This window comes from Colobus angolensis, unplaced genomic scaffold, assembly GCF_000951035.1.
Source record: "Colobus angolensis palliatus isolate OR3802 unplaced genomic scaffold, Cang.pa_1.0 Scaffold80, whole genome shotgun sequence".
Lineage (NCBI taxonomy): Eukaryota > Metazoa > Chordata > Mammalia > Primates > Cercopithecidae > Colobus > Colobus angolensis.
In genome coordinates, this window is record NW_012121821.1 from 481553 (window position 1) to 508839 (window position 27287).

At 38.8% G+C, this 27287-nt stretch overlaps 1 protein-coding gene across 2 annotated transcripts in view; it reads left to right on the forward strand.

Moving 5' to 3' along the window:
- The window catches only part of SRGAP1 (SLIT-ROBO Rho GTPase activating protein 1), a 317024-nt gene that overhangs the window by 230659 nt on the left and 59078 nt on the right, over positions 1 to 27287 (forward strand). For both annotated transcript variants that reach the window (XM_011929220.1, XM_011929221.1), the window contains exons 7-10: positions 2772 to 2993; positions 5608 to 5709; positions 19316 to 19513; positions 20644 to 20728. In XM_011929220.1, the coding sequence (XP_011784610.1) occupies positions 2772 to 2993; positions 5608 to 5709; positions 19316 to 19513; positions 20644 to 20728 (607 nt within the window). The remainder of the gene's footprint in view (positions 1 to 2771; positions 2994 to 5607; positions 5710 to 19315; positions 19514 to 20643; positions 20729 to 27287) is intronic.

Below are 27287 nucleotides of genomic sequence, written 5' to 3' on the forward strand. Positions count from 1 at the left end.
CTTCCTTCTTTCCTTTCTCCCTCCCTCCCTCGCTTTTCTTTCTTTCTTTCTTTTTTTCTTTTTTTTTTTTGAGACAAGGTCCCACTCTGTTTCCCAGGCTACAGTGCAAGTGGTATGATCTCAGCTTACTGCAGCCTCTACCTCCCAGGATCGAGTGATCCGCCAATCTCAACCTCCTGAGTAGCTAGGACCACAGCACCCACCCCCATACTCGGCTAATTTTTAAAATTTTTTGTAGAGACAGTGTCTGACTATGTTACCCAGGCTGATCTTGAATCCCTGGGCTCAAGCAATCCTCCCACCTTGGCCCCTCGAAGTGCTGGGATTACAGGCGTGAGCCACCATGCCCAGCCAAGATCCAGCATTTCTAACAAGCCCCTGGTGCTGCCGTTGCTGCTGGTCCACAGACTAAATTTTAAATAGCAAGATTTTAGAATATCTTTACATAAAAATTTCAAATTTAATAATTCTGAAATAGGAGGGTAAAGATTAGAATTAAATAGGTTAGTTGTAAGGACCAACCTATTTAATTTAAATCCAAGGGTGGAATTAAATAGGTTCTAAAGACAGGTCAGTGAAGGCAGATCCGATGGTTCACATCCTGGTAGATACATCCTTTGTATAAAGGTTGCTTTCTTTGCGACCCCTCCACTATTTTAACAGCAAGCCAACGGACAGCTTATGTTCAAATTCCTTGTGGATGGAGATAGTTTATTTACTATGTTCCAATCTTTATATGCCTAGAGCATAGCATATTCCCTGGCACTTAATCCATGGCCAATTAGTGAGTTGAATTGAATCAAACTGAACTGATTGAACTTCACTGGAACAATGTAGGGAAAGGACCTAGTTCTGTACCTTTAAAGTCACTTCTTTCCTCTTTAAGTGATTCATACTGCTTTTATGTACAAATTGAAAATCAGCCTGTCAGTAATTGTCAGTAATTGATTACTAATTTCCAGTATTATGCTTTTTTTCAAGTCATATTCTCTTAAAATGCAACATGAAAAAATACAAATGCAAATTAAAGATAATGAAGATTCAAGAATCTCAAAGCAGTTCTATTCCTAGGAATACTAAATGAAATTCTATCTCTAATAAGCAGACTTTGACAATCATTTATTATTTAAGAGTTTTATTCTGGGGATAAGAGGGAAGGCATTCCTAGACTATTTTGGCAGATTCTAACCTGTTCTTCTCACTTCTAAAAGAGTACAGTTTATTCTTGATCTTCAATAAAATATGCAAATTCAAAATATTGTAGTTAGTGTATTTGCAACCTACACAGATTTCAATAAATGATTGTATCAATCTCAGTATTGCACAAATAAAACTTGAATGCTATTTTTCATTCTTTTGCTATTTGATTTTGCCTCTTTTATGTTTGAACAGCATTATGGAGATACAATTCACATACTATGTAGTTCACCCATTATAAATCTATAGCTGTCTTTCAGTATACTGAGAATTGTGTATCCATCACCACAATCAATTTTAGAATATTTTCATTATCCCACAAAGAAATCCTGCACCTCTCAGCCATCACCCCCAACTTCTTCCCTCTTCCTAACCCTCATCAACCACAATCTACTTTTTGTCTCTATAGATTTGTCTCTTCTGAACATTTCATGTCAGTGAAATCATATGTGGTCTTTTGTGACTTACTTCTTTCACTTAGAATAATGTTTTCAAAGTTCATCCATGTTATGGCATATATCAGTTCTTCCTTCCTTTTTGTGGCTGAATAATGTTTAATGATATGGCTATACCATATTTTATTTATTAGTTTGTGGACATTTAGATTGTTTCTACCTTTTAGCTATTACGAATAATACTGCTATAAACATTTGTATACACATTTTTAGGTGGAAATATGTTTTCATTTCTCTTGGATATATATCTAGGAGCAGATTTGCTGAGTCATATGGTAACTCTGTGTTTAACTTTTGAGGAACTACCAGATTGTTTTCCAAAGTGGCTCTACCATTTTACATTCCCACCGGCAGTGTATGAGGGCTCCAATTTCTCCACATCCTCTCCCACACTTGCTATTGTCCGTCTTATTGATTACAGCCATCCTAGTGGGTGTGAAGTGGTATCTCATTGTGGTTTTGACTTGCATTTCCCTGATTATCATTAGTATTTCCCGGTGATATTGAGCATCTCCTCATGTGCTTATTAACCATTTGTATGTCGTCTTTGAAGAAATGTCTATTCAGATTCATTGCCCATTTTAAAATTAGGCTTTGTCTTTTTATTATTGAGTTTTAAGAGTTCTTTATATATTCTAGATATAAGTACCTAATAAGATACATGATTTGCAAAAATTTCTTCCCATTCTATGGGTTCTCTTTTCACTCTCTTGATAGTGTCTTTTTTTTTTTTTTCTTTTTTTCACATGGAGTCTCGCTCTGTAGCCCAAGCTGGAATACAGTGGCACTATCTTGGCTCGCTGCAACCTTCAACTCCCAGGTTCAGGCGATTCTTGTGGCTCAGCCTCCTGAGTAGCTGGGACAATAGGCACGTGCTACCACACCTGGCTAATTTTTTGTATTTTAGTAGAGACGGGGGGTCTTCAATTTTGATGAATCTAATTAACTTTTTCATCTGTTGCTTGTGCTTTTGATGTCATGTCCAAGAAACCAGTGCCTAATCCAATATCATGAAAGCTTACCCGTTTCCTTCTAAGAGTTTTATAGCTATAGGTCTCACATTTTTGTCTGATCAATTTTACATTCATTTTTGTATGTGGTGTTCTTTTACTTTTTAAGTGCTGTGATCTTGGCTACCACGCAAGTCTGAATAGAGCCCTAAGAACATATCTCTCTGCGGAGTACAACCTTGAAACCTCCAGACATGAGGGCTTAGACATTATTGAGAATGCAGTTGATAATTTAGAGCCCCGGAGCGATAAGCAGAGATTCATGGAGATGTACCCTGCTGCGTTCTGTCCACCAATGAAGTTTGAGTTTCAGTCTCACATGGGTGATGAGGTCAGTAATTGATCATTTTTTAAATAATGAATTGTCTCTTCACTTATATTTCTCCTCACTTGCTATAATCTAACAGTTGTAATAATTCCAAGTTGTTTTCTCTCTCCTGTCCTTGCAAAGGCCCTTAATATTAATGCTAAGATCAGCCGCTACCAACTTTTTTTTTTTTTTTTGAGACAGAGTCTTGCTGTGTCCCCCAGGCTGGAGTGCAGTGGCGCGATCTCGGCTCACTGCAAGCTCAGCCTCCTGGGTTCACGCCGTTCTCCTGCCTCAGCCTCCGGAGTAGCTGGGACTACAGGTGCCCACCACCATGCCCGGCTAATTTTTTTGTATTTTTAGTAGAGACGAGGTTTCACCATGTTGGCCAGGATAGTCTCTATCTCCAGACCTCGTGATCCGCCCGCCTCAGCCTCCCAAAGTGCTGGGATTACAGGCGTGAGCCACTGCGCCTGGCCAGTCACTACCAACTTTTAAAGCAAATGTCAAACACTCAAATACTCACAAAGATCAAACAGATAAAAGGTGCAGATTTCTGTTGCACTAAGCTTTCCCAGAATAGAAAGTTTTTGTTCTACCTCAAGACATTTTAATTTAATGAAAAGGAAGGCATTTTGCTGGTCTGATAGAATCTGTCTGATGGCTTCTTATAATCCTGATTTAAAGATTCTCATAAAGAAAAAGAAATTGTATATGGCAGGAAAATGGAAGAAAGAAAAAAAAGTACAAAACTTCTTTTAAGACTCAAGTTGGCTCCAAAGTTTAAAATGAGCCTTAGAAATTATGACTGTTTTATATCCTTTATATAAATTCAGCTTTCTATCCTATTTTACCAAACACATGCGTTTAAACTGATTATGAGTTACAGTTGTTTATGTTATTGTCTATGAACAGGAGAAAACAAAAAAAGCCAGTTTATGGAGCATGCTATATAATAGCACTTGGTGTCTCAGCTGTGCAAAACAAAACTCATAGATAAAAACTCAACTCGGCCAGGCGCGGTGGCTCGCGCCTGTAATCCCAGAACTTTGGGAGACTGAGGCAGGTGGATCACGAGGTCAGGAGATCGAGACCATCCTGGCTAACACGGTGAAACCCCATCTCTACTAAAAATACAAAAAATTAGCCAGGCATGGTGGCAGGCACCTGTAGTCCCAGCTACTCAGGAGGCTGAGGCAGGAGAATGGCGTGAACCTGGGGGGTGGAGCTTGCAGTGAGCCGAGATCGCGCCACTGCACTCCAGCCTGGGCAACAGTGAGACTCCATCTCATTAAAAAAAAAAAAAAAAAAAAACTCATAGATAAAAACTCAGTCTTAACTTATTGTGGTGACAGTCTGGTTTTCAAAGTAGATGTAATTATAAGATCATGAAAGATTTCTTTAATGTCATATTTTTTCTGAAATGTCAAGTGTTAAGACATATAAAATATATACGTGTGTATGTATTTATATATAGTGTACCTGCTGTATTTCTAATTGGATTTTATGTGTGTTTGATAGAAATGGTAAGCAGTTTTTAAGCCAAAAGAACATGGATTTTGACAAGCAGGATGAGTAGCTTATCCCATGTTTCCAAAAACAAATGGTCACTGTTTAAATTTTTCAGCTGTGGATATGTTAAGCATGGCATGTTAACATATCACAGTCAAATGACATCAGTTGGATGTTAATGGTTTTATTATTTTAATAAAGTAAGTTGGTTGCCCTTTTTTATGGCCAGTTCTGCTAAGGAGCAGTGGTAATCTCTCTAATGTTTTGGAAACTCCATAAAAGGAACTCCCATCAGCCAAGAGCATTTCTAAAACAAGGCAGATAAGAAGAAATTGTTTGTTTCTGGTGCAGTTTTAATAATGCTCTGATTTTGAACTTATCCATAATTGAGATCATGGCCAAATATATTCTATCAAAACCTAAGATAAGTGGCCTCTTGAAGTTCATGGTGAATCATGCAATTTGGCTGCTATTGGCTAGGGAAGCCATATTTGAAAGATGCGCAAATAGTCATTCACATTTTCTGAGTTTTTACTATGTGCCAAGCACTGATCTAAGTTGCTTCTGTACATTGTCTCATTTCATTCCCACAGCAGCCCTGTGTTATAAGAACTCTTATTATTCTCATTCTACAGATTAGGAAGCTGAGGTTTTGTAACTTACCACAGTCACCTGGCTAGTAGGGGACAGAGCTGGCATTCGAGTACAACTGACTGACTCGAGAGCTCAGACCCTAACCAATAAGCCCTGCTGCCTTCTTAATTTAGGTCTGTATGGTCCACGTGAATCATCTTCTGCCTCTGCACAAGAGCCATTAAGAATTCCACGAGTGAGATTTCGTCATCAGAGCTCCATCGCAGGAACTGCCCCGTTCTTACCACAGTCCTTCCTGCAGCTGCCATCTTCCAGTCGTAGCCAGGCCAAGCAGCTGCATTCTACATGTTGCAGCTTATGTAACAGCTCCATATTTACAAGAGAAGTTTTGATGTGCCTGTTAAAAGTAAATATGTAATTGGAACCTTGAGAGGATTGGTGTGATTCGTGCGTCGTTTAAATAGGAGAACTGTGCTTCTGGAGGTGGGTCTATGGTGCCCTGTTGTAACTGTGGTTTCTCATTCTCCATCAGGTGTGCCAGGTCAGTGCCCAGCAACCGGTCCAGGCAGAGCTCATGCTCAGGTACCAACAGTTGCAGTCCCGCCTCGCCACGCTCAAAATTGAGAATGAAGAGGTGAGCATGCGTTCATCCTGCCACACCAGTGTTCTGAATTCAGATATAACTGGAAGGCATTCTCACACGATCTAGGCATATTTAATATTCAAGATTCAACCTCTTCATTATGTATTTCCTGCTCTCAGGGTTCCTGTAATACTCTGTGTAGGGGATAAATGCACAGATTCTATATTCCGCCATAGATTAATATTTTACTAGACACTCACTGCATATACATGTAAATACAATTTTTTTACCTTAAATTATAATTCACACTGAAAATAGTTCTCATGGGTTGTCAAATTCAACATATATACAAAAATATACAATCCTGTGTACAGTGGAACTTTTGACTAACATGTTAATTTATTTTTTTTAATATTTTGTAGAGACGGGGCCTTGCTGTGTTGCCCAGGCTGGACTCCTGTCTTGGCCTCCCAAAGTGCTGGGATTACAGGCATGAGCCATTGTAGGGCCTGGCCCACAGTGTGCCATGTTAATTTAATCCTAACTTTTAAAATTCACTTTTTTTGGCCGGGCGCGGTGGCTCAAGCCTGTAATCCCAGCACTTTGGGAGGCCGAGATGGGCGGATCACGAAGTCAGGAGATCGAGACCATCCTGGCGAACACAGTGAAACCCTGTCTCTACTAAAACAATACAAAAAAAAAAAAACTAGCCAGGCAAGGTGGCGGGCGCCTGTAGTCCCAGCTACTCGGGAGGCGGAGGCACGAGAATGGCATAAACCCGGGAGGCGGAACTTGCAGTGAGCTGAGATCCGGCCACTGCACTCCAGCCTGGGTGACAGAGCGAGACTCTGTCTCAAAACAAACAAAAAAAAAAAATTCACTTTTTTTTCCTTGTGCTTTCCTATATTCTCTAAATTTTTGGTACTGAACATGGCATTACTGATATAATTAGAACAAAATCATATTTTGAAATGGTACTTGAACGAGGATAGACAAATGTTTATTTGCCAGCATTAGTATATTTAAATGAATAGAGTATAAAATATGAATTATCAATATATGTTGAGTTAGGAAGCAATTATACAATTCAGCTGCCTATTTCTGAAATTAACTTACTTGAATCCACGTTCTCCTAAAATAAAGATACTAACCACAAATGTTTCTTGCATTAATCAAGGCTCCCAATTGTAATTTACAGGAACACAAGTTACAAAGTTAACTATTGGTCAGTGTTTGCAGTATCCTCAGACATCACTGGATTTGTGTTCAAATGACGTTATCAGGACTCTCTCTCTTTTTATCACTTTGAAGTGATTTCTTCATGTGTGTTGGTAGTGTGTTGGGGATAGAGGCAGAACTATGTGGTCCCTTTTAAAGCTTGCCATCCCACTTCATCCTAGCATCCTTGTCTCTGCAGTAGGACTGACTCTTCACTGACCTGGCTAAAGTCACGCATACTTCTGGACAAACAGTTCCATCTAGGGGATGAGATTCTGTCATTGGCCAACCTGGAGAATGTGCAGCTTATAGAACCCTTTGATTGAGAATTCCAACAGAAATAGTGTATTTCTAGAGACAGACAATTCCCAAAAGAAAGGATTGTGGGACAGAAGTGAAAAAATAACTTACAATGATAAAGTGAATATCCAAAATTCACTTTCATACCCTGTTTTGTTTTAATCCCACCAGGATGTTTGAGCTCTGTGTATTTGTTTCTGTTAAGAAAGAATGATGTATTTTTAGACCAGTATAATTTGATCAAAACCCATTGTAAATTTTGGCTTGTATTATTCCGAATAGAAACAAACCAGCCCTTATTCAAATGTGTGTATTTAAGATGCAACCAATGTCATCTCTATATAGAGTCCCACAAATGAACCTTTCCAAAGGAAAGCTACTGCTTACCTTGAAGTAGCGTTTGAGAGCCTAGGTTTTGGCTAGGCTTCACAAAATACCTAATGCAGTTTACTGGATCCTATTCTATCTACAGTTTGTATGTCTGGTGACTTCCCTTGTTTTTCCCTGCATATCGTTCTGCTGTTTTATTTGGATAACATTCTCTAAACTCAAAGAAAATAGTGTATTATATACAAAGTCAAAACTGGCAGCTCAAGGATATGTTTTGTTTGGCTCCCAAAGTTTTGACCTGTTTTTTTAAAAAAAGGTCTGGCTACTCTGACCCTGCACTGCTTCATGAATTGAAGAGCTGGGGCATTTGAATTCTACTTTGCCAGAGTCATTCAACTCCCAGTTCTCTTACAGTGAACTGTTTGTGTTACCTGTCTGGCCTCCGCAGGCCTTTGAGTTTGTGACCCTTAATGTATGCCTTTTTAGGCATAATGTGGAGAAGTACAGTGTCCTTATAAACTTAGAGAGTCAAGCAATGCTTTGTGGGGGTTAATTTTTTAAAATTCTCTAAAGAACTTAAGAAGCTGAGGGAGGATCTCTTGAGCCCCGGAGTTCGAGGCTGCACTGAGGTGAGATGGTGCCATTGCACTTTAGCCTGGGTGACAGAGCAGTACCCTGTCTCTTAAAAATATTAATTAATTAAAATAAATTTTTAAAAACCTACTGACTGCAAAATAAAACTTAAAAAGTACTTTTTAAACATTAGCTGAAGCAGCAAATGAATTGGATTATCCTAATGTTTCTTGTGAGCATGACTACTGGTTTATGATTCGTTAGACACCGAAGAAAATTTACTGTAGTGGAGTGGGATTCACAAAGAAAGTAAGATTTAAATTAGATTTTTGATAATCAGTAGATAACCATAAAAATAGAGAGAAGAAAAGATATTTCAATATATGTCAAGGTTCCTTGGGAGAATAGAACAGTTTGGTTATCACCCCAGTTGTCTTTGGGGATGAACTGAAGGAGAAGGTGAGGTCATTCAACAAGAAGCTTTGAGAGCCAAGATAAGGAGTTTTGTTACTGTGGTTCAGTACAATAAATACTGAAGGTCCCCAGGGCTTGAGGCTGCATTGAACTATGATTGTGCCACTGTACTCTAGCCTGGCCAATGGAATGGGACCCTGTCTCCCCCACCAAAAGAAAGAAAAGTTGAGAGAGAATTTCACCCAAGTTTTAAAAAGCATGGACAGTGCAGCTAAGTAGAACATGAACCTTTTCACCAAATCTTAGAATACCTTAAATAGTCACTTTGGGAGGCCAAGGCGGGCAGATTGCCTGAGCTCAAGAGTTCGAGAACAGCCTGGGCAACACGGCGAAACCCCGTCTCTACTGAAATACAAAAAATTAGCCAGGCCTGGCAGCAGGCGCCTGTACTCCCAGCTACTCAGGAGGCTGAGACAGGAGAATCACTTGAACCCGGGAGGTTGCAGTGAGCCAAGATCGTGCCACTGCCCTCCAGCCTGGGCGACAAAGCAAGACTCCGTCTCAACAACAACAACAACAACAAAAGGAGGCACCACCTGCAACAGACCATATCTGGCCCATGAAAAAAAAAATTTTTGAGACAAAGTCTCACCCGGCTACCCAGGCCGGGGTGCAGTGGCACAATCACAGCTCACTGCAGCCTCAACCTCACAGGCTCAGGTGATCCTCCCACCTCAGCCTCCTGAGTAGCTGGGACTGCAGGCATGCACCACCACACCTGGCTGATTTTTGTATTTTTCATAGAAACTGGGTTTCACCGCGTTGCCCAGGCTGGTCTCTTAACTCCTGGGCTCAAGCAATCCACCTGCCTCGGTCTCCCAAGATGCTGGGATTACAGGTGTGAGCCATCACTCCTGGCCTGAAAACTTTTGTTTGCTCTACAGTGCTTGGGTTTTGAAAGTTATTTACAGTCCTGTAAAAACTGTAAGTTTTCTTAAAAATACCAATATGCAGGGTGAGCACAGTGGCTCATGCCTATAATCCCAGCACTTTGGGAGGCCAAAGCAGGCAAATCTCTTGAGGTCAGGAGTTCAAGATCAGCCTGGCCAACATGACAAAATGCCATCTCTACTAAAAATATAAAAATTAGCCAGGCATGGTGGCGCATGCCTGTAGTCCCAGTTACTCAGGAAGCTGAGGCGGGAGAATCACTTGAACCCAGGAGGTGGAGGTTGCAGTGAGCTGAGATTACACCACTGCACCCCAGCCTGGGCGACAGTGCAAGACTCTGTCTCAAAAAAAAAATATATATATATATATATATATATTTACATATTTTATAAATATACATATTTATAAAAATGTATAATATATAAATTATATAATATATAAATGTATAATAAATATGTATTATATATAATACGTAATATATATTTATCAATATCTAGCCTCTTTAAAAATTAGAAGAAGTGATCACACTAGACCTGTGTTTCTACAGAACAATAACTGACTTCCTTTAGACACAGAATGTGTGCTTCCAGTTTGCCATGTTCCCACTCAGCCCACTCAGCTCATTTTCATGGCTTGCCTGGCCTTTAAAGATATTTGAGTTTGTATCACCTGCCTTAAAACAAAGAGAAGAGAGCAGTACATGCTTGTGAAATGGCCTCAGTATACTTGCAAGTAGTAAAAGTTAAAAGGTTTGAGAAGGGCTTAATTAAATTTGTGGTTGATGAAGATTCATAAGAGATTGTGACATTTATTGTCACTTCCCAACTTTACATTTACCTGTTAAACTTTTAAAAATGAGGTTTGAGTTTTATTATGCTGCAAACTTGCGCCCTTAGTACCTCAGTGTCAGGATTCCAACTTCCAGCCGATCCGTCAGTGAATATTCATTAGTGCCCATTGTGTGTTGTGCATATGGAATTAGAGTGGGGCCTGCTGCCACACAGCCTTGTGCCCGGTCATTGTTTTATTTTGATTACTTAGCTGTTTATTAAAACTTTGAAGGGAAACATTAATAAACATTATTTTTGTTTTTGTTTTGTTTTGTTTTGTTTGAGACACGGTGCCAGTCTGTCATCCAGGCTGGAGTGCAGTGGCACAGTCACTGCAGCCTCAACCTCCCGGGCTCAGGTGGTCCTCCTGCCTTAGCCTCCCAAGTAGCTACTTTTTTATTACTTGTAGAGACAGTGTCTCTACAAATAATTATTTTGAATTATTCTTTAAATTTTCTATTATTGTTCATGAATTTTGTTCAAAAACAAAATAATATGCCCAGCTAGTTTTTTATTATTTGTAGAGACAGGGTCTCCCTATGTTTCCCAGGCTGGTTGAACTCCTGGGCTCAAGCGATCTTCCCACCTTGGCCTCCCAGAGTGCTGGCATGACAGGTGAGAGCCACAGCCAGCTCACATTACTCATTTCAGCCACCCAGCCCAACATTGCTCTTAAAGGCAACTTTTCAAAAACAAACTAATCATTTATACCTTTCTCATTATAAACATTTTCCAAACACTTTCCAGCCTAATATTGCACTGTCTTGTCTGCTTTCTCAAAAGTTTGCATTTAACCTTGTTGTAGGGATTTCTGCTTAGGGGTCATTCCTGTTGCTTCTTCCTTTCCAAACCAGCCTCTGGAGTAACTCACCATTGATTACAGTTCCCATTTCTTCAAGTTTCTCATTCTTCCCTTCATCTATACACAGTCAAAGAAAGAGAAAAAGGAACTACTTTGAGGAGAGCATCTATGCCTTTCATGTTTTTTTAGGTCAGCATTGGTTTGTGATAGCTTGCCCCATTTTCAGACCGTTTATCCCAACATTTGGTCCAGAAAATAAAGTTTTCATCAGCATGTCACTGCTGTTCTATGAGTAAAACCTTCTCACATATAAAACAACTAGTCTCTCTTAAATTATAGTAGATTTACCACCCTGAGGGGAATGTACAATGAGAGAAGCCCATAATTTCTCAATCAATTTGCGACAGTGTTGAATGAACAGATAGCTCCACGTAAATGTTCTTAGCACCATTTGAAGTCTTTCACCAGCAGCTTGCCAACGAGTATTTCACAGACTGTTCCAAAAATACATTACTTACACAAGATATTTTAAACAATAATGAGCCAGATTTTAGGCAAACATTTGAAACAATTTTCATGGCATGGGAAATTGAGGGAACTAAGAGATATTTCAGTTATACCTCCTACCTAGGGTAGAAAAATCACATTCCCCCCCCCCAGTTTCTCATAATACCAGTGACCTCAGCAGAATCCCAGGTCATGTAAATCAATGATCAAACTCTCCTGGGGGATTCTCAAGTTCTTTTGAGACTTGATATAAGATATGAAGCCTGATAACCACTTAATTATAATTACTGCTTTGGATCTTCTCTGTGGCCTTTAACTTCATTTTTACTGATTTAAGTATCTTTGACTTGCCTGCAACCTTCTACTGATGAGCTAACAGGAAAATACTAAGTAAAAGATAACTGCCATTTGTCCCTTAAATGACGTCATCTTCTTGGCCAAAATTAAAAATAGGATCAACTGTCTTTCACCACAAACACACATTTATATTTTTTGTTTCAAGCAAGCTTTAGCTCACTGAAGGGAAGGCCTTGATCCAAAAGAATACCAAGAGAAATGAGGAGAATTTCTAGGATGGGTATAAAAATGAGTCCTGGGATAGGGCACCCCAAAGAAAATGGCAGAGCTCAGGATGGCTCAGTGGAGAAGCCACTCGTTTTCTCTGATGCACTGAGCATTTTTTGGCATCCATGATTTGAAAGGATAACTTCAGCATCCACTGTTCATTCAGTGAACTTTTTCTGATAATTTGCTGTGTTTCAGGCACCGTGCTAGTCCCTGGAGCTATAAAGATTAATAAGTTATCACTGACTTCAAGTTGCTTCCACTATAGGTGGAAATATAAACCTCTAAACAGTGTGGCAGGTGCTTGTGAGAAATCAATTTGAGATCATGCTTCTTAGACCACACTCAGTGTCAGGTCCACCCACATGGGTCATTAAATCAGAGTCGGGGTGGGCCACAGGAAAACAGGTTTTCGGAGACACAGCTGAAGGCAGAGACTTTGTTCTGAGAGTCCTGAGCAACGATGATGTTTTCTTCCTTGGATTAAGTTATATCATTGCTGAGAATGAGTTTTGTTCAAAAACAAGAGAGCCCAGCATTTGTAAACGTTACCTTAAATGCAAGTACATAAATTACTAGTGTGAATTCTTCTGGAATGGTGATGTGACATTCCCTACCCCCCACCCCCCAAAAAAAGGTTGTGGGACAGCAAACATTGGTCTCTTTTTTCAGATCTGGTAATGCCTACCCAACACAGACAGGGGATAGGGTCACTAGCATTGCACCCATGTTAGGGTACAAGGAGCAAGGGAAGGCCATGGCAGGATGCTCTGCCTGTGCTGTCGCCTTCTGTGGCCTGTGCTAGCTGTGAGTTTCTGTACCCTTGGCTAATTAATTATGGAATTGACCCAATCTGTGTGTGTGTGTGTGTGTGTGTGTGTGTGTGTGTGGTCCCTTTCTGCTAATTTTTAGTACATCTGAAATGACAGTGCTGTAATTGAAATACATTCAAGGTCAGCGATGGGAAGGAGCAAGTAGTTCAGTGGGGAGGCGAAGGAAGGGATGAGGGTCACCTTCACAGATGAGTGATGAGTCTTAAAGGATGAATAGGACTGTATCAGTGCAAGGTACAAGGCACAGTGCCTTAAAATGCATGGAGTGTGTTATGGTATGATTTGTGTCCTCCCTGAAAATTCATATGTTAAAGTCTTAGCTTCCAGTGATTAAGAATGTGATCTTATTTGAAGTTAGGGTCTTCACAGAAGTAATCAAATTAAAGTAGGTCAATATGACTTGTGTCCTTATAATAAAAAGGGGAGGGGAAATTTGGATACAGAGACACAGGTGGAGGGAAGGTGATATGAAGAGACATAGGGAGAAGATGACCATCTACAAGCCAAGGAGAGAGGCCTGGAACAGATCCTTCCCTCCCAGCCCTCAGAAAGAACCAGCCCTGCAAACCAACACCTTGATCTCAGATGTCTAGCCTCCAGCACTGTGAGACAATATATTTCTGTTGTTTAAGCTACTCAGTACCTGGTTTGCCTTAGAATAACACAGTACATTCAGGGAATGAGACCACTGAAATAGCTGTCTTGTTCTCCCAGTGATGGTAGTGTCCTGGTAACACAAAGGCAACAGAGCCAGTCCACAAAAGCCCGCAGAAGTCACCTCTCCCCAGTCCACAAAAGCCCACAGAAGTCACCTCTCCCTCCTCATTCATTTCGACCCACAGCTTAGAGTTCAAGCCACCCGGGCAGCTCCTTCAGTGCAGTGCATTCTTCCGGTTTCTCATGAATCCTTTGTCAAGTCTTTGGCCTCTCCTTCCACCAGAACCCAACTGTGTTTTCCTGCTGTTGATGGGGAGGTATTACAATGCTCATATTAGCTGTTTCATATTTGCCTCATTATGTTCCCCCCGAGACTTACTAATATGGCTGGTGTGTGTCAGAAGCTGGTGTTACTGTCTGTTGCAAACATCCCATGGGATGATATGCAGTCCCAGCATTGTGTCTGGTGGCTTCTGTCACATCCTTTATTCCTGATACTTCCACATTTAACCATGACACCACTGTTTCTGAGAAGGAAGTTGAAAAAAAGAAGAAAAATGGTCATGTTGATTTTGATTCTTCATATATGTATTCCATGTGTGCATTTGATAATGCTGCTGTCTCTGGTTTCCTATATGTAAGAACATGGTGCTAGTGAAACATTCTTATGTAACCATCTGTGTCATAAACTCAATGAACACACTTTAATTGTAAAATTCCAACAAATTTACAGATTACAGTTGTCCCTTGGCATCCAAGGGGGATTGGTTCCAGGATCTCCTACAGATAGCAAAATTCGAGGATGCTCAAGTCCCTTATATAAATGGTGTGGTATCTGCACATAACCTACACACATTTTCCTATACTTTAAATCATCTCTAGATTACTTGTAATACCTAAAACAATGTAAATGCTATGTAAATAGTTATAGTGGGTTTTGTTAGTTTTTATTGTTGTATTATTTTTTATTTTTTATTTTTTACAAATATTTTTGACCCACAGTTGGTTGAATTTGTGAATGGCTGAATACATGGATAGAGAATCCATTAAAAAAAACAAAAACTGACTGCGTTTGAAGACAAACTAGGAATGTTTATTTTAGTTCATGATTATTTTTGGGTTTTTTTGTTGTTCAGATGGATTTTGTGGTTTTTTGTTTGTGTATTTTAGGAGCTTTTCTTGTCATTGTTTTCCTTTAATTGTGTTTTAATTAGGTACATATCAGAGCACCTTATTGAACCTTACGTCGTGTTATTCTTGTACTTCACCTCACCAGTATCTGAAGAACATTTCATGCTCCTATGTATACTTTTCATGCTCCTATGTATTTGGAAGTTCTGCTCTGCCTTCCAGAGCAAAAGAAGCTGTAGTTCTTTCCAGCAGTTTTGCTATTTAAGCCATCTGTTGAAAACGATTAACTGCTACTGCTGTTGCTTAAATGTTTTTCAAATATGCCCCATCGTGTTCATTCCCACTCTTACTTCATTAGATCAAGGTTTCGTCATCTCTAATGGAACTAGGGTCTCCTGACTAGCTTTCCTGCTTTCTGTCTCTTTCCCTTTTATTGTTCATCAACTCAGGGATCTTTTAAAAATGTAAATCTAAACTGTCCCTTATAGGTGTCAGTGTCCCTGTTGATTCTCAATTAAGTGTGGTAGATGAGGGCCTTTATTTTTGTTTTATTTTTTTTAATTCTGACCCCAGTATCATACAATAGGAAGGGCCTTTATTAGCAAGTCATCTTCTCTCGATGCTACGCACTTCTCAAAAACAACTTCTTGTTGTAGCCCAAGAAGGCCAGGGTCTCTCTTTTCCCACTTTTTCCTCTGCCTGGAATGCCCTTTTTTCCAGTGAACACCTATTCACCTTTTAATACGTGCTCAAAATTTATCTTCTGAATGGTGCCTTCCGTGACTTCCTCAGACAGCACAGTATACTCTTTTGCCTGTGTTTTCTTACACATTTGTCAATTTCAAGAGTTTAATTGAATAAAGGAATAATAGCATTTACTTTGTAGCATTTTAATTACTATATATGGCACAAGTACTTCCATTTTTTTAAAGTATTATAAATATAAAATTTATGGAGCTGTAGATAACATAGTCAAATATTTACCTTCCTTATTCAGTTATTAATTTAGTTATGCATAATTTAAATCATATATAAAACAGTGTTTTAATTTAGAAATACTGTTTTTTTCTCATTTTCACAATTTTATGAAGACTCTTCATATATCCTGATATTGTTTGTCATTATCAGAGCCACATTTTGAGTCATCAAGTACACTTTTCTCAGAGTATACCATCTTCACATCTATTTGTTTGAAATATAATGCTTTTAAAACTTGTGCATGATACTGTCATTAGAAATTTGTCTACAAGCTGTAAGAGCCTATTTGACTAGTGTAGGATGGTGACTCTTTTAATTCAGTCTATAGATATTTAATTATGACCTCCTTAATTAATTACAGTATTTTAATGGTCATTAATATGCTTTTTTTCCAGCAGTATCTACCCTTTGCATTGTGCATAACCCCAGGAATGATTATTGTCTATTAAATTTCTTTCCCTTCTTTTTTTTTAATATTAATTCCATCACATGACCTTCTAAACATCCAAACTAGAACTAATTGCTACTGTTTCTTTCCCAAACATTATTTTGTTAAAAAAAAAAAAAGTAATTGAAAAGATTTCCACTTCCTGTAATGATGGACTGGGTCACTCAACTGATTCCTTCAAATTTTATTTTCTAGGACAAGATGCATGGCCAGGCCTGCAACCTGTGATACAGGGAACCGTATCTTCCCAAAAGGAAGATCATCCAATATTTTGAACAGTAATAAAATCCAGAGATTCTGAGCTATTAGTGCCCCTAATGGTTTGAGAAAATAAACATTCTCTTTGGAGGATAACCTCACCTTTGACCTCAAATAACTCTACAAAAATATCTAGCAAAGATAGTTAGACAATGAAGAGATAAGAAACCATGAGTGATAGCCAGAAGAAATAATAGACAATAGAGACACACCCACAGGAACTCCAAATATTGGGATTACTAGAAATAAATGAAGAACTATTTACAGTGTTCAAGGAGGTTTTTAAAAGCCACGCTTAGATTTCATCTGGAAATCATTAAATCATTAAATCATCTGGAAAGCACTAAAATAACAGATTTGCGAATGAGCTACATAGGAATTCTAGCACTGAGAAATAACCAAAATTAAGAAAGCAGTGGGTGAGTTTAACATCAAATAGAGCTAAAAAATAAATCATTAAAGAAGACAAATCAGAAGAAATAATGAAAACACAGCATCAAAAACAAAAGATAATAAAATACTGAAAAGAAGAATAAGAGATGTAGAGAATACAGTGATGTCTAATATGCTAATTCAACTCCCAGAAACAAAAAAAAAAAATTTTTTTTTTTTTTTTTTTTGGGGGACAGAGTCTTGCTTTGTCGCCCAGGCTGGAGTGCAATGGCACGATCTTGGCTCACTGCAACCTCTGCCTCCTGGGTTCAAGCAATTCTTCTGACTCAGCCTCCCAAGTAGCTGGGATTACAGGCATATACCACCACACCCGGCTATTTTGTATTTTCAGTAGAGATGGGGTTTCACCATATTGGCCAGGCTGGTCTCGAACTCCTGACTTCAAGAGATCCACTGCCTCGGCCTCCCAAAGTGCTGGGATTATAGGTGTGAGCCAGCGCGCCCCATCCAGAAAGAAAAATAAGAATATAGAGACAATATTTGAAAAGATAAACACTGCAAACTTACGAAAGTCTATGAAAAACATCACACAAATTCAAGCAGTCCAAGAAATTCCAGGCAGAATGTATTCTTTAAATCCTTACCTAGATATATTACAGTGAAACTGTAGAAACCCAAAGATGAATAGAAAATTATAAAAGCAGCTGGAAAAAGAAAGCAGATTTTATTCAAAGCAGTGACAGACTGACAGTAACCTTCTCACTCAACAGGAACATGGAAGCCACAACAGAGTATAGTGGTATCTTTCTAATATACAAAAAGAAAATAACTGCTGCACAGAAAAAAATATTTAATAAATGAAGGTGAAATAAAAGACATTGTCAAGTTAACAAAACAGACACATACTAAAACGAATTTCTAAAGGGTACCCTTAAAATATAAGCACTGGACATCCAAGAATGTAATAAATACATGGATGATGCTTCATGAATATTGACTACATAAAATAATAATGTCTTAAATTTAAATATATAAATATTTACGTATATTCTATTATAATACATTACAAAAATAGCATATAAATCAGGAGGAGTAAATGAAAGTTAAGGTGTTCTAAACTCTTTACATGGTGTGACAGAAGCAAAAAGCTATAAATTTACATTACACTTTGATAAACAAAGGTAGAATATGACCTTCAGTGAATAAAAAGACTACTAGAAGATTAATAAATAAATAAGCTCCTATCTCATGGCTATGAGATAGGAAAATATTTCTTAAATAGGACACAAGAAACACTAAAAGGAAAGAATTGATAAATGCATTATATTAAAATTAGAATCTTTGTTCATCTGGACACTATTGAAAGAGGGAAAAACCATAGCACAGAGTGGGGAAAAATATTTGCAACACATACAACTACAAAAAGATTCATATCCGTATCAACAAATCATTAAGAAAAAGACTCATAACTTAGAAAATGGAGAAAGAGATTTGAACGAAGTGTTCTCAATTAAGGAGATCCAGATTGCCTTAAACATATGATAATGTGCTCAATCTCATGTATCAGGGAAATGCATATTCAAACCACAGTGAGATACCACTGCACACCCAACCCAATTGTTTAAATTTAAAAGAAAGACTCACAATACCAACTGTTGATGGGGACGTGGAATCGCAGGGATTCTTCCACTCTGCTGGTGACACTATAAATTACAATCATTTTGGAAAACAGTTTAGCAGCAATTCTATTCATATATGTGTGACTAAACAAAAATGTGTTTATAGCAGTATTATTCAAAATAGCCCACAACTAAAAAAAAGCATCTATCAATAGTAAAATGGATGAATTACAGTTCATTCCTACAATGAATAGCAATGAAATATACTCAAAAGAAGTGAGTGTATCTCACACTGAGCAAACGGAAGACAAAAATTATACATCCTGTAGGATTTCATTCATGTAAAGTGCAAGAAAGGGCAAAACTAATGTCTAATCTTAGAAATCCAGGTAATGGAGGAGGAGAGGGAATAGGTGTATGGTAACTGGGAGAGGCACTAGCAGGCTCGTAATATACTTTTTCTTAGTCTGATTGTTACTCACATAGGTGTGTTCCCTTTGTGATAATTCATCATCAAGCTGCACACTTATGGTCCGTGTGTTTTTCTATATGTAGTTTGACTTCAATTAAAAATGTTAAGACAAAAAAGTAATTGAGAGAGTACCCAGTAATATATGAGATTTATAAGGACTGACATATAAAGCAATAACCTCCTTAGGATGATTTTGAAGAAATCCTTCCCTTGAACTGGTGATATGGAGTGTTTTTTACCTTTGTTTCTCTCCTAATAGACTATGAATTTGGCGGGGACAGGCCCTGTGTAGTCATCGCTGCCTGCCAGAGTGGATGCTCCCTGTTTGTGGGATTCATGAAATAATGTACTAATGTGAGAAATGTATTTCTGTTCCCAGGTTAAGAAAACGACTGAAGCCACCTTGCAGACAATACAAGATATGGTCACCATCGAGGACTATGATGTTTCTGAATGCTTCCAGCACAGTCGCTCCACAGAATCTGTGAAGTCCACTGTCTCTGAAACCTACCTGAGTAAACCCAGCATCGCCAAGAGAAGAGCCAACCAGCAGGAAACCGAACAATTCTACTTCATGGTGCGCCCGCCACTTCCAAAGCTGCTCGACAGAGCTCAGATCTAGGATTCCCAAATGCCGCTTCTATAGTCGCATCCGAATCATCTGGGGTTCTTTTTGTTAAAATAGACTCCTGTCTACCATCAGAGTTCCTGATTCAGTCAGTCTCGGAAAGAGTTTAGGAGTTATTTAGGTGTTAGTTAATTAGTTAGTTAGGAGTTAGTTAGTTAGTTAGAGGACTGGTATAAAACAGTACTTTTAGCTGGGCACAGTGGCTCACGCCTGCAATCCCAACATTTGGGAGGCTGAGGTGGGAGGATCATTTGAGCCCAGGAGTTTGGGACCAGCCTGGGCATCATGGCAAAACCCCGTCTCTACAAAACATTTATATATATTAGCCGGCAGGCATAATGACGTGCAACTGTAGTCCCAGCTACTTGGGAGGCTGAGGTGGGAGGATCGCTTAAGCCCAGGAGGCAGAGGTTACAGTGAGCTGAGATCACTGTACTGCACTCCAGCCTAGGCAAGAGAGTGAGACCCCAACTCTAAAATTTAAAAACAAACAGTACTTTTAAACTTTAGTATCCATACATGTCACCAGGAGAGCTGGTGAAAGTGCCAGTTCTAATTTCCAGAGGTCTGGTACAGAAGGAACCTGAGAGTGTGCCTCTCTCCTAGGCTCCCAAGGTTGGCTGATGCTGCTGGTCTGCAGACCACACTTCAAGTAACAAGTTTCTAGGATCTAGAAGATCAAAGTAGCTGGATTTTAGATCTATGAAAAGTTCCTTGACATTGAATAATTTTTAAAAATTAAAAAATTAGGCTGCGTGCAGTGGCTCATGCCTGTAATCCCAGCACTTTGGGAGGCCGAGGCAGGCAGATCACATGAGGTCAAGAGTTCAAGACAAGCCTGGCCAATATGGAGAAACCCGTCTCTACTAAAAACACAAAAATAAGCCAGGCGTGGTGGCAGGCGCTTGTCATCCCAGCTACTCAGGAGGCTGAGGCAGGAGAATCACTTGAACCCCGGAGGCGGAGGTTGCAGTGAGCCAAGATCGAGCCACTGCACTCCAACCTGGGCGACTAAGAGTGAAACTCGGTCTCAAAAAAGAAAAAAAAAATTTTTTTTTAATTATTCTTGCCTTTTGCAGAAACTCAGAGAATATTTGGAAGGCAGTAATCTCATCACGAAACTTCAAGCCAAACATGACTTGCTGCAGAGGACTCTGGGAGAAGGTAAGTTATCCAAAATGTACAGGAAGATGACCTGGATGATACATTGTATCATGTATGTATTCCAGAAAGAGTATGAATTGTATTTTTGTGCCTTAAGAAGCAGAGGACACTCTGTGTTTCGATTTGGTTTCATTTGTGTATGTCATGATCAAGTTCTCCTGGCACTATTTTCTTCTAAAGCGTGGTGCTAACCTTGAGGAAGTATAGTGAAATCTAGGGAGGGCTGGAAAGTCAATACTGAGCTCCTAGGGAGGGATCTTCAGAGCATGGTGTTCCTGATGGTAGAAAAGTCTGGAGACGCTGCCCTTCCCCTACCTGCTGACCCCCCACTCTCTTCTTCCTTCCCTTCTCAGGGTTCTGCACCCTTCCAACCCCACCCCTGTTTGTTTTAATGGGCGAGTATTTGTTGTTCCATCTATTGCCTGTTTAGACTCTGGAAACCAGTTAAACCAGTTTGGGTGATTTTTTTCTTTCAGTAGGCATCGGCTGTAGTTGAGAAACAATCTTACAGTATAAGTAGATTGCTATGTCTAATAATAGTAACAAAAACAACAACAGCTAACACTTGTAAGGCTTTCTCTGGGCCAGGCTTTGTTCTGATTCTTATATTTTACTGTGCACTATTAATTTCTCCATTTTTACAAATGAGGAAACTGAGGGGGGGCATGGGAAGATAGGCAAAGGGGACTGTATAAATGTTAATATTTCTCTTTGTCTTGATGAAATTTAAAAGGAAAAAAAAAAAATACAAGCCAAGTCCCTGTCTTAAGTGTTTCATAGTCTGTAACTTTATCTTTTACTCACACTAGACCCTGCCAGAAGTTAGAAAAAGTAAAAGAGAACATGGAAGGGAGTGGGAAATGAGAGGACTGAGTTGTGTGAGTAACTCAGGTCAAAAAAGAGATTACCCCTCTTAGACCTAAATTCTTGCCTCCTACCATTCTGGAATCTTCCTTACCCATAAAGTTTCCATCACCTTATCTCCTGGTTTCCACCAAAGAACTCATCGTCCTCAGGGAGTGACCACATGGAGAAAGGTTATCATGACCTAAGAACCATGTCTGACACAGTTAGGATGAAAAGGCCAATTACACCTAGAAGGGGGGGAAAAAAAAAGCAACACTTAAACTACTAAAAAGTGTCATTAAAAAATAAAATAACCAAGTACAATGTATGAACCTTCACACACTAGATTAAATTAGATGCTGAGTCAAAAAGCAAAAGTTATGAAAGATATTTTAAGAACAATTAGGGAAGTTGAAATACAGACTGTATGTTAAATGATATTATTGAATTAGTGTTAATTTGATGTGATAATGTTAGTGTTAGATATGATAATGGTATTATGATTATAAAGAAGAACATTCTTAGTCTTAAGAAATGCTTGCTAAAGTGTCATGATGTCTGCAACTTACCATCAAATGGTTCCAAAAAAAAAAAGAGGGAGAGAGAAAGAGAAAGAGAGAAGGTACAGTCAATGTGGCAAATGTTAACAGCCAGAAAATCTACATGAAAGAGATAAGGATGCTTCCTGTACTGCTCTTTTAACTCTTCTGTAGGTTTGAACTTAAAAAAAAAAGTCTTTTTATCTTTGAATAGTTTTCTTACAATTGTGTCCTGTTTTTCCTTTTTTCCCCTCACCGTATCATATAATATCTTTTTTTTTTTTTTCAATTTTTCACAAATGCCTGATATTTCAAGTGATGCCCTCAAGGTCAGTTGCCAGCCCCAAAGCATAAATTATCCTAAGTGTAAATGAACGTTTACAGGTACAAAATCCTACCCTATGAGGATGGATACCACTTTAGAAATTGTGTTTTGAGAGCATGAAGTAGTGCGGGAATTCATTCTTGGAACTGCATGCAGACACATGTGTTAATATGCTTGGGGCCACATTCTGAAACTTTTATGATACTTATTCAACATGGATTCTCTTGTGTCTCCTAGAGAGAAAACCCCAATGCTTAATATTCTTTTACATGTCATTATTGGATGGGGCTATATTCTAGCCAATTTATTGAATCCACATGCCAAATTTCATCTTTAGCTTCTGAACTGCATAAATCTATATTATACTTTGTGAATTGCAAGCAAGAATTTTCTTTTTTCTTTTTTTTTTTTTTTTGAGATGGAGTTTCGCTCTCGTCGCCCAGACTGAAGTGCAATGGCACAATCTCAGCTGACTGCAACCTCCACCTCCCGGGTTTAAGTGATTCTCCAGCCTTGCCTCCTGAGTAGCTGGGATTACAGGCATTTGCCACCATGCCCGGCTAATTTTGTATTTTTAGTGGAGACGGGGGGGGGGGGTCTCACCATGTTGGCCAGGCTGGTCTCAAACCCCTGACCTCAGGATCCACCCACCTCAGCCTCCCAAAGTACTGAGATTACAGGCATGGACCACCGTGCCCAGCTCAGGATTTCTTTATCTCGGAATTTTTTTCAATGGGCTCTGGTGTACCAGGGACACAAGCTGTATTGAGGTATATAAGACCTTCACAGGACTCAATTTATGCTGCAGAGGAAACTGGATGGCTTTCATCCATCAGCAGCAGGCACGCTAGCCTCTGCCCACTGGTTGCAGACCTCTCTGCTTCCTAGCCCTGCCCCTTTTGCAGGCTTGGTGGCACACCAATTGCTGGTCACTGCCTGAATATGACACTGGCAAATTTGCCCAGAGAAAAACTGAGCATGGGAGACATGCCCTACCTTTTAGCTTAACCATTATAAGCCTGCTGGCTTTCTGTGCAAGCCCTCTTCATGTTAATAGGCTACATCAAAGGAGACCAGGAGAGTTAATGGCGCCCATCCCATAGTGAAGTAATCCTATGGTGAGCTCTTATGGAGGAATCTGAGTCCAGATTTGGTGTAATAGAGTTACTAGTACAGGATTAAATGGTATGTTTGGGGACAGCCGTGACTTTTTATATAGAAATCGCCTCTCTGAAGTATACTAGACTCACCACTGCAAAAAGTGCCTTCATAGTAAAACAAATAGAGCCTAACCCGAAGATTTAGCAGTTGCTCGTCCACAGCTGAATCTGTAACTACAGACATGTGTTTGGCCTGCCTTACTGCTCGCTTTTTGGTAGGCTGCCAATGGCCCAGTAAGTTCTTTGATTTACAACACTGTGAAGCAACTAGATTGGGCTCTTAAAGTGGCACTGTCAAAATTCAGAATTCCAAATCTTTGAAAACTACTGAAATAGAAGGAAACACGCAATGAGTTGTTAAGACCAAACTCATCATTATCATTTTCTTCAACCCTTAGCAACACCATTATATCTTTTTGTGATGTCTTTTGTTTTTAAATCATAGAAGTTAAATTGACCACAGTAAATGAGATATACATCTATAAAGCTGAGGCACTGAATTTTTTTTTCTTTTTCAGTAATGAGCCTTAATGTTCACATTGACTTCTTTGTGTGCAACATTTGGAGCTAAGGGGTTGCAAATATCAGTGCAATTTTGCCAAACAGAAAATCTGACACTAGGAGCTGAGCTCCATTATTATATTGCTTCTTGCCCTGGGCATAAGGTTTCTGACAAAGGAATTTAATAGGTTATCCTCATACAATCCATTGTCTGTCTTTGAGTAGGAGTACAAGTATACTTTCAAAAGGGAAGCTGATTGTGAGTAATTATGGTTTTTTAGAAAAGCACTGCAGTAGTTGGTATTCTTAAGGAAGAAAAAGGACTGGAAAGTAATGCCAGGAGTTCTCATCAGTCATTCATTAGGGAGCAAATCCAGGATGCCTGTGTCTCATTTGAGCTATACACATTTTAAGTCTTTTATCTCCTTTTTTAAAATATCAAATTGCCACCAAACTGTATTTTGGTTTTCCCGTTAACTATATGTAGGAGATAAAATGTATTTAGGTGTGAAAAATAATTCACTTCATAATTCTCAAGTGAAATTTAAGAGTAGCTGGAAAAACATGTTTGCACCAAGAACAAGTTAAGCCTGGGGCATTTGTTTCCTTCAAAATGGCTTGCATGTTGGGGGGTGTGGTGGTGGCGGGGAGGGGGAAGGAGTGGTCCCTTGTTTTTAATAATTAAGTAGCTTTCCAAAGAAAATGATTGAAATCTAATCCTCAGACTGCTGGAAGCTTTCACATTTCTCTGGGAAGAAGAGTCTTCTAAGCTTGTGTGTTATTGATCTATTAATGATGATACTGATTAAAAAATAAAACCTCATTCATCAGTTGAGACACACTCAGGACTATTAGCTGAAAAAACGATGGATGTGGTAGTGTGGTTACACTGTGAATGATAGTTCTTGCAAAGCTTGCTCTTGGATCATTATTCAGAATGTATCTTTTATAGGTTTTTAATTTTTTATCTCATACTATAACTATGGATGGATGGAGCAAAATAATTTTAAGCATTTTACGTATCATTTTCTAAATCTAGGGAATAATTTGTTAGGATATTGTAACAAAAATGGCAGAATTTCAAAATTACAACACATCTCCTTTCTAAGGAATTCTCATTGGCATCGTTATCATTGAATCACTTGAAAGTGATTACCTATGTTATCAAATTTATGTTTACAGATATGTGTTAATTTAATAATGTACATATTTATAGAATTTATTAAATTTATTTAAATATTCAGTATTTTGTATTTGGCTTTAGGCATATGAGGCAGACAGAATTGTAAGCTGTAATCCCTACCTTTCTTCTAGGATCTTTCAACGTATTTGCCAGGGAAAAAGACGTAACGTTTTTAAGGGTGGTACATTATAGTGCTTGGGAGCTAGTATGTTATAGTTCCTGGGAGCTCAGGACTGGGAATAAAACAAACCTGGACCTGAGTGCCACACCCACCCCATACTAATAGCGTGACCTTGGGCAAGTCACTTTTCTATATGCTCAGTCTTTTCTGTAAAATAAGGATAATAATAGAAGCTACCTCATAAAGTCATTGTGAAAACTGTGAGTTAATATATGTAATACAAAGTGCTTATAATGGTGTCTAATAAATATTAGATGTCATTGCTGTTTTTATTGTTACTAATATATATTGCATCATATCTAATTAGACTTAATGCTATCATAAAGTATACAAAATAACAACATAATACAGCACAAGCCAGACAGTTTCTCTACCCTCAACCCTTTGCACATTCTACTACCTCACACTGGGTAATCTTACGTTGCTCCTATGGACCCAACACAACCTAAATGGTGGTGACTCTCACATCTTTATCTCCAGCCCTGTCTTTTCTCTGTGCTCTAACCCTATATAGCCAGCTTCCTGTCGAACACTTCCATTAGGATATCCCATGAGGCACCACATACCACAGTCAGCTCATCATCTGCCCCCTCTTCTTCTCAGTAGACCTTCATTCCCGTTCATGAATAGCTATAAATTACTCTGAAGTTCTGTGTACACCTTCACCTTTTTCTTCTCCTCCAAAGTAGAAAGCCAACAAAAGGAAGGGACTTATAACTTAAATAAGTAGAACTGAGAAGAGGAGGAGGAGGAGATTCATCCCTTCCCTTCATCCCCACTTCAAGTCATGGCCATGAACTCATTCTGCCAACACTTTTATTGTGGCCTGGCCCTATATGAAGAAAGGTAGTCTCAGATTTTAACTGTTTGCCCCTTTTTAATCAGTAGATATTAATCAAATCCTTTATGTTATTTGTTATTCAAGAGGAGATAATAGATAGAAGACTCTGCTGCAGCCTGGGAGTGTTGATTCACCATTCCCAACAAGCCAGCTTTCTTTACCATTGTCATGTTGGCCTTGCCCTAGAAATCTGAATCACTGCATTATGATATGATAGGCTGGGCTTAGCTATTTGTGCTACAACGTGACCATCCCCTGCCAGCTATATTTTCAAGCTGTTTCAGGACCATATCATTATTTTGCAAACAAACCAGCTGAATGGTTCAACTTTCCCACATTCCTTCCCAGCACTCCACACTAAACGTACAAAACAACCAATAAACACTTGCAAACTTGAAATTCTTGCCGATTGTTGGAGCACTACAAAAATTCAGGCCTGTTGCTTAAAACAAGTCAAGAAACCCAAATGTATAAGAAGTTTGTGTTTTAATGGACAGAGAGCTCCGTGAAAGGCTTTTAGCTTACAAGTTGGTGGAATGTAGTATCATTTAATGTTCTTGTACTTTAATATTCACAAATGTCATTTCTGATTACAAAATACAACTTCTCTCCAGTCCCCTGATTCATATTATAGAAAGAACACCAACTTAGTCTAAGGAAAATTGAACCCTCTCAACTCTATTTGACCCCATCCTTCTCCCCAACAAGTGTCAATCAAAACGGAGAGAATAACTAACATGTAAATCTTGGATGTGTCTTATTTGTATTTCATTTTTGGGCTTACAGTTATGATCAAGCAGCTATTCTTGTTTCTTTTCTTAAAAAAAAAAAACCACCTCAAATTGCCAAGCGAAACATGATTCTCAAATCTATAGAATTTATTACATTTTATGTATAGATTTTATGAAATGTTTACTCTGAATTATTTGTCTGTCTTCATATGCTATCCTTATGTTTTCTACCATAAAAATGTGTAAGTTATT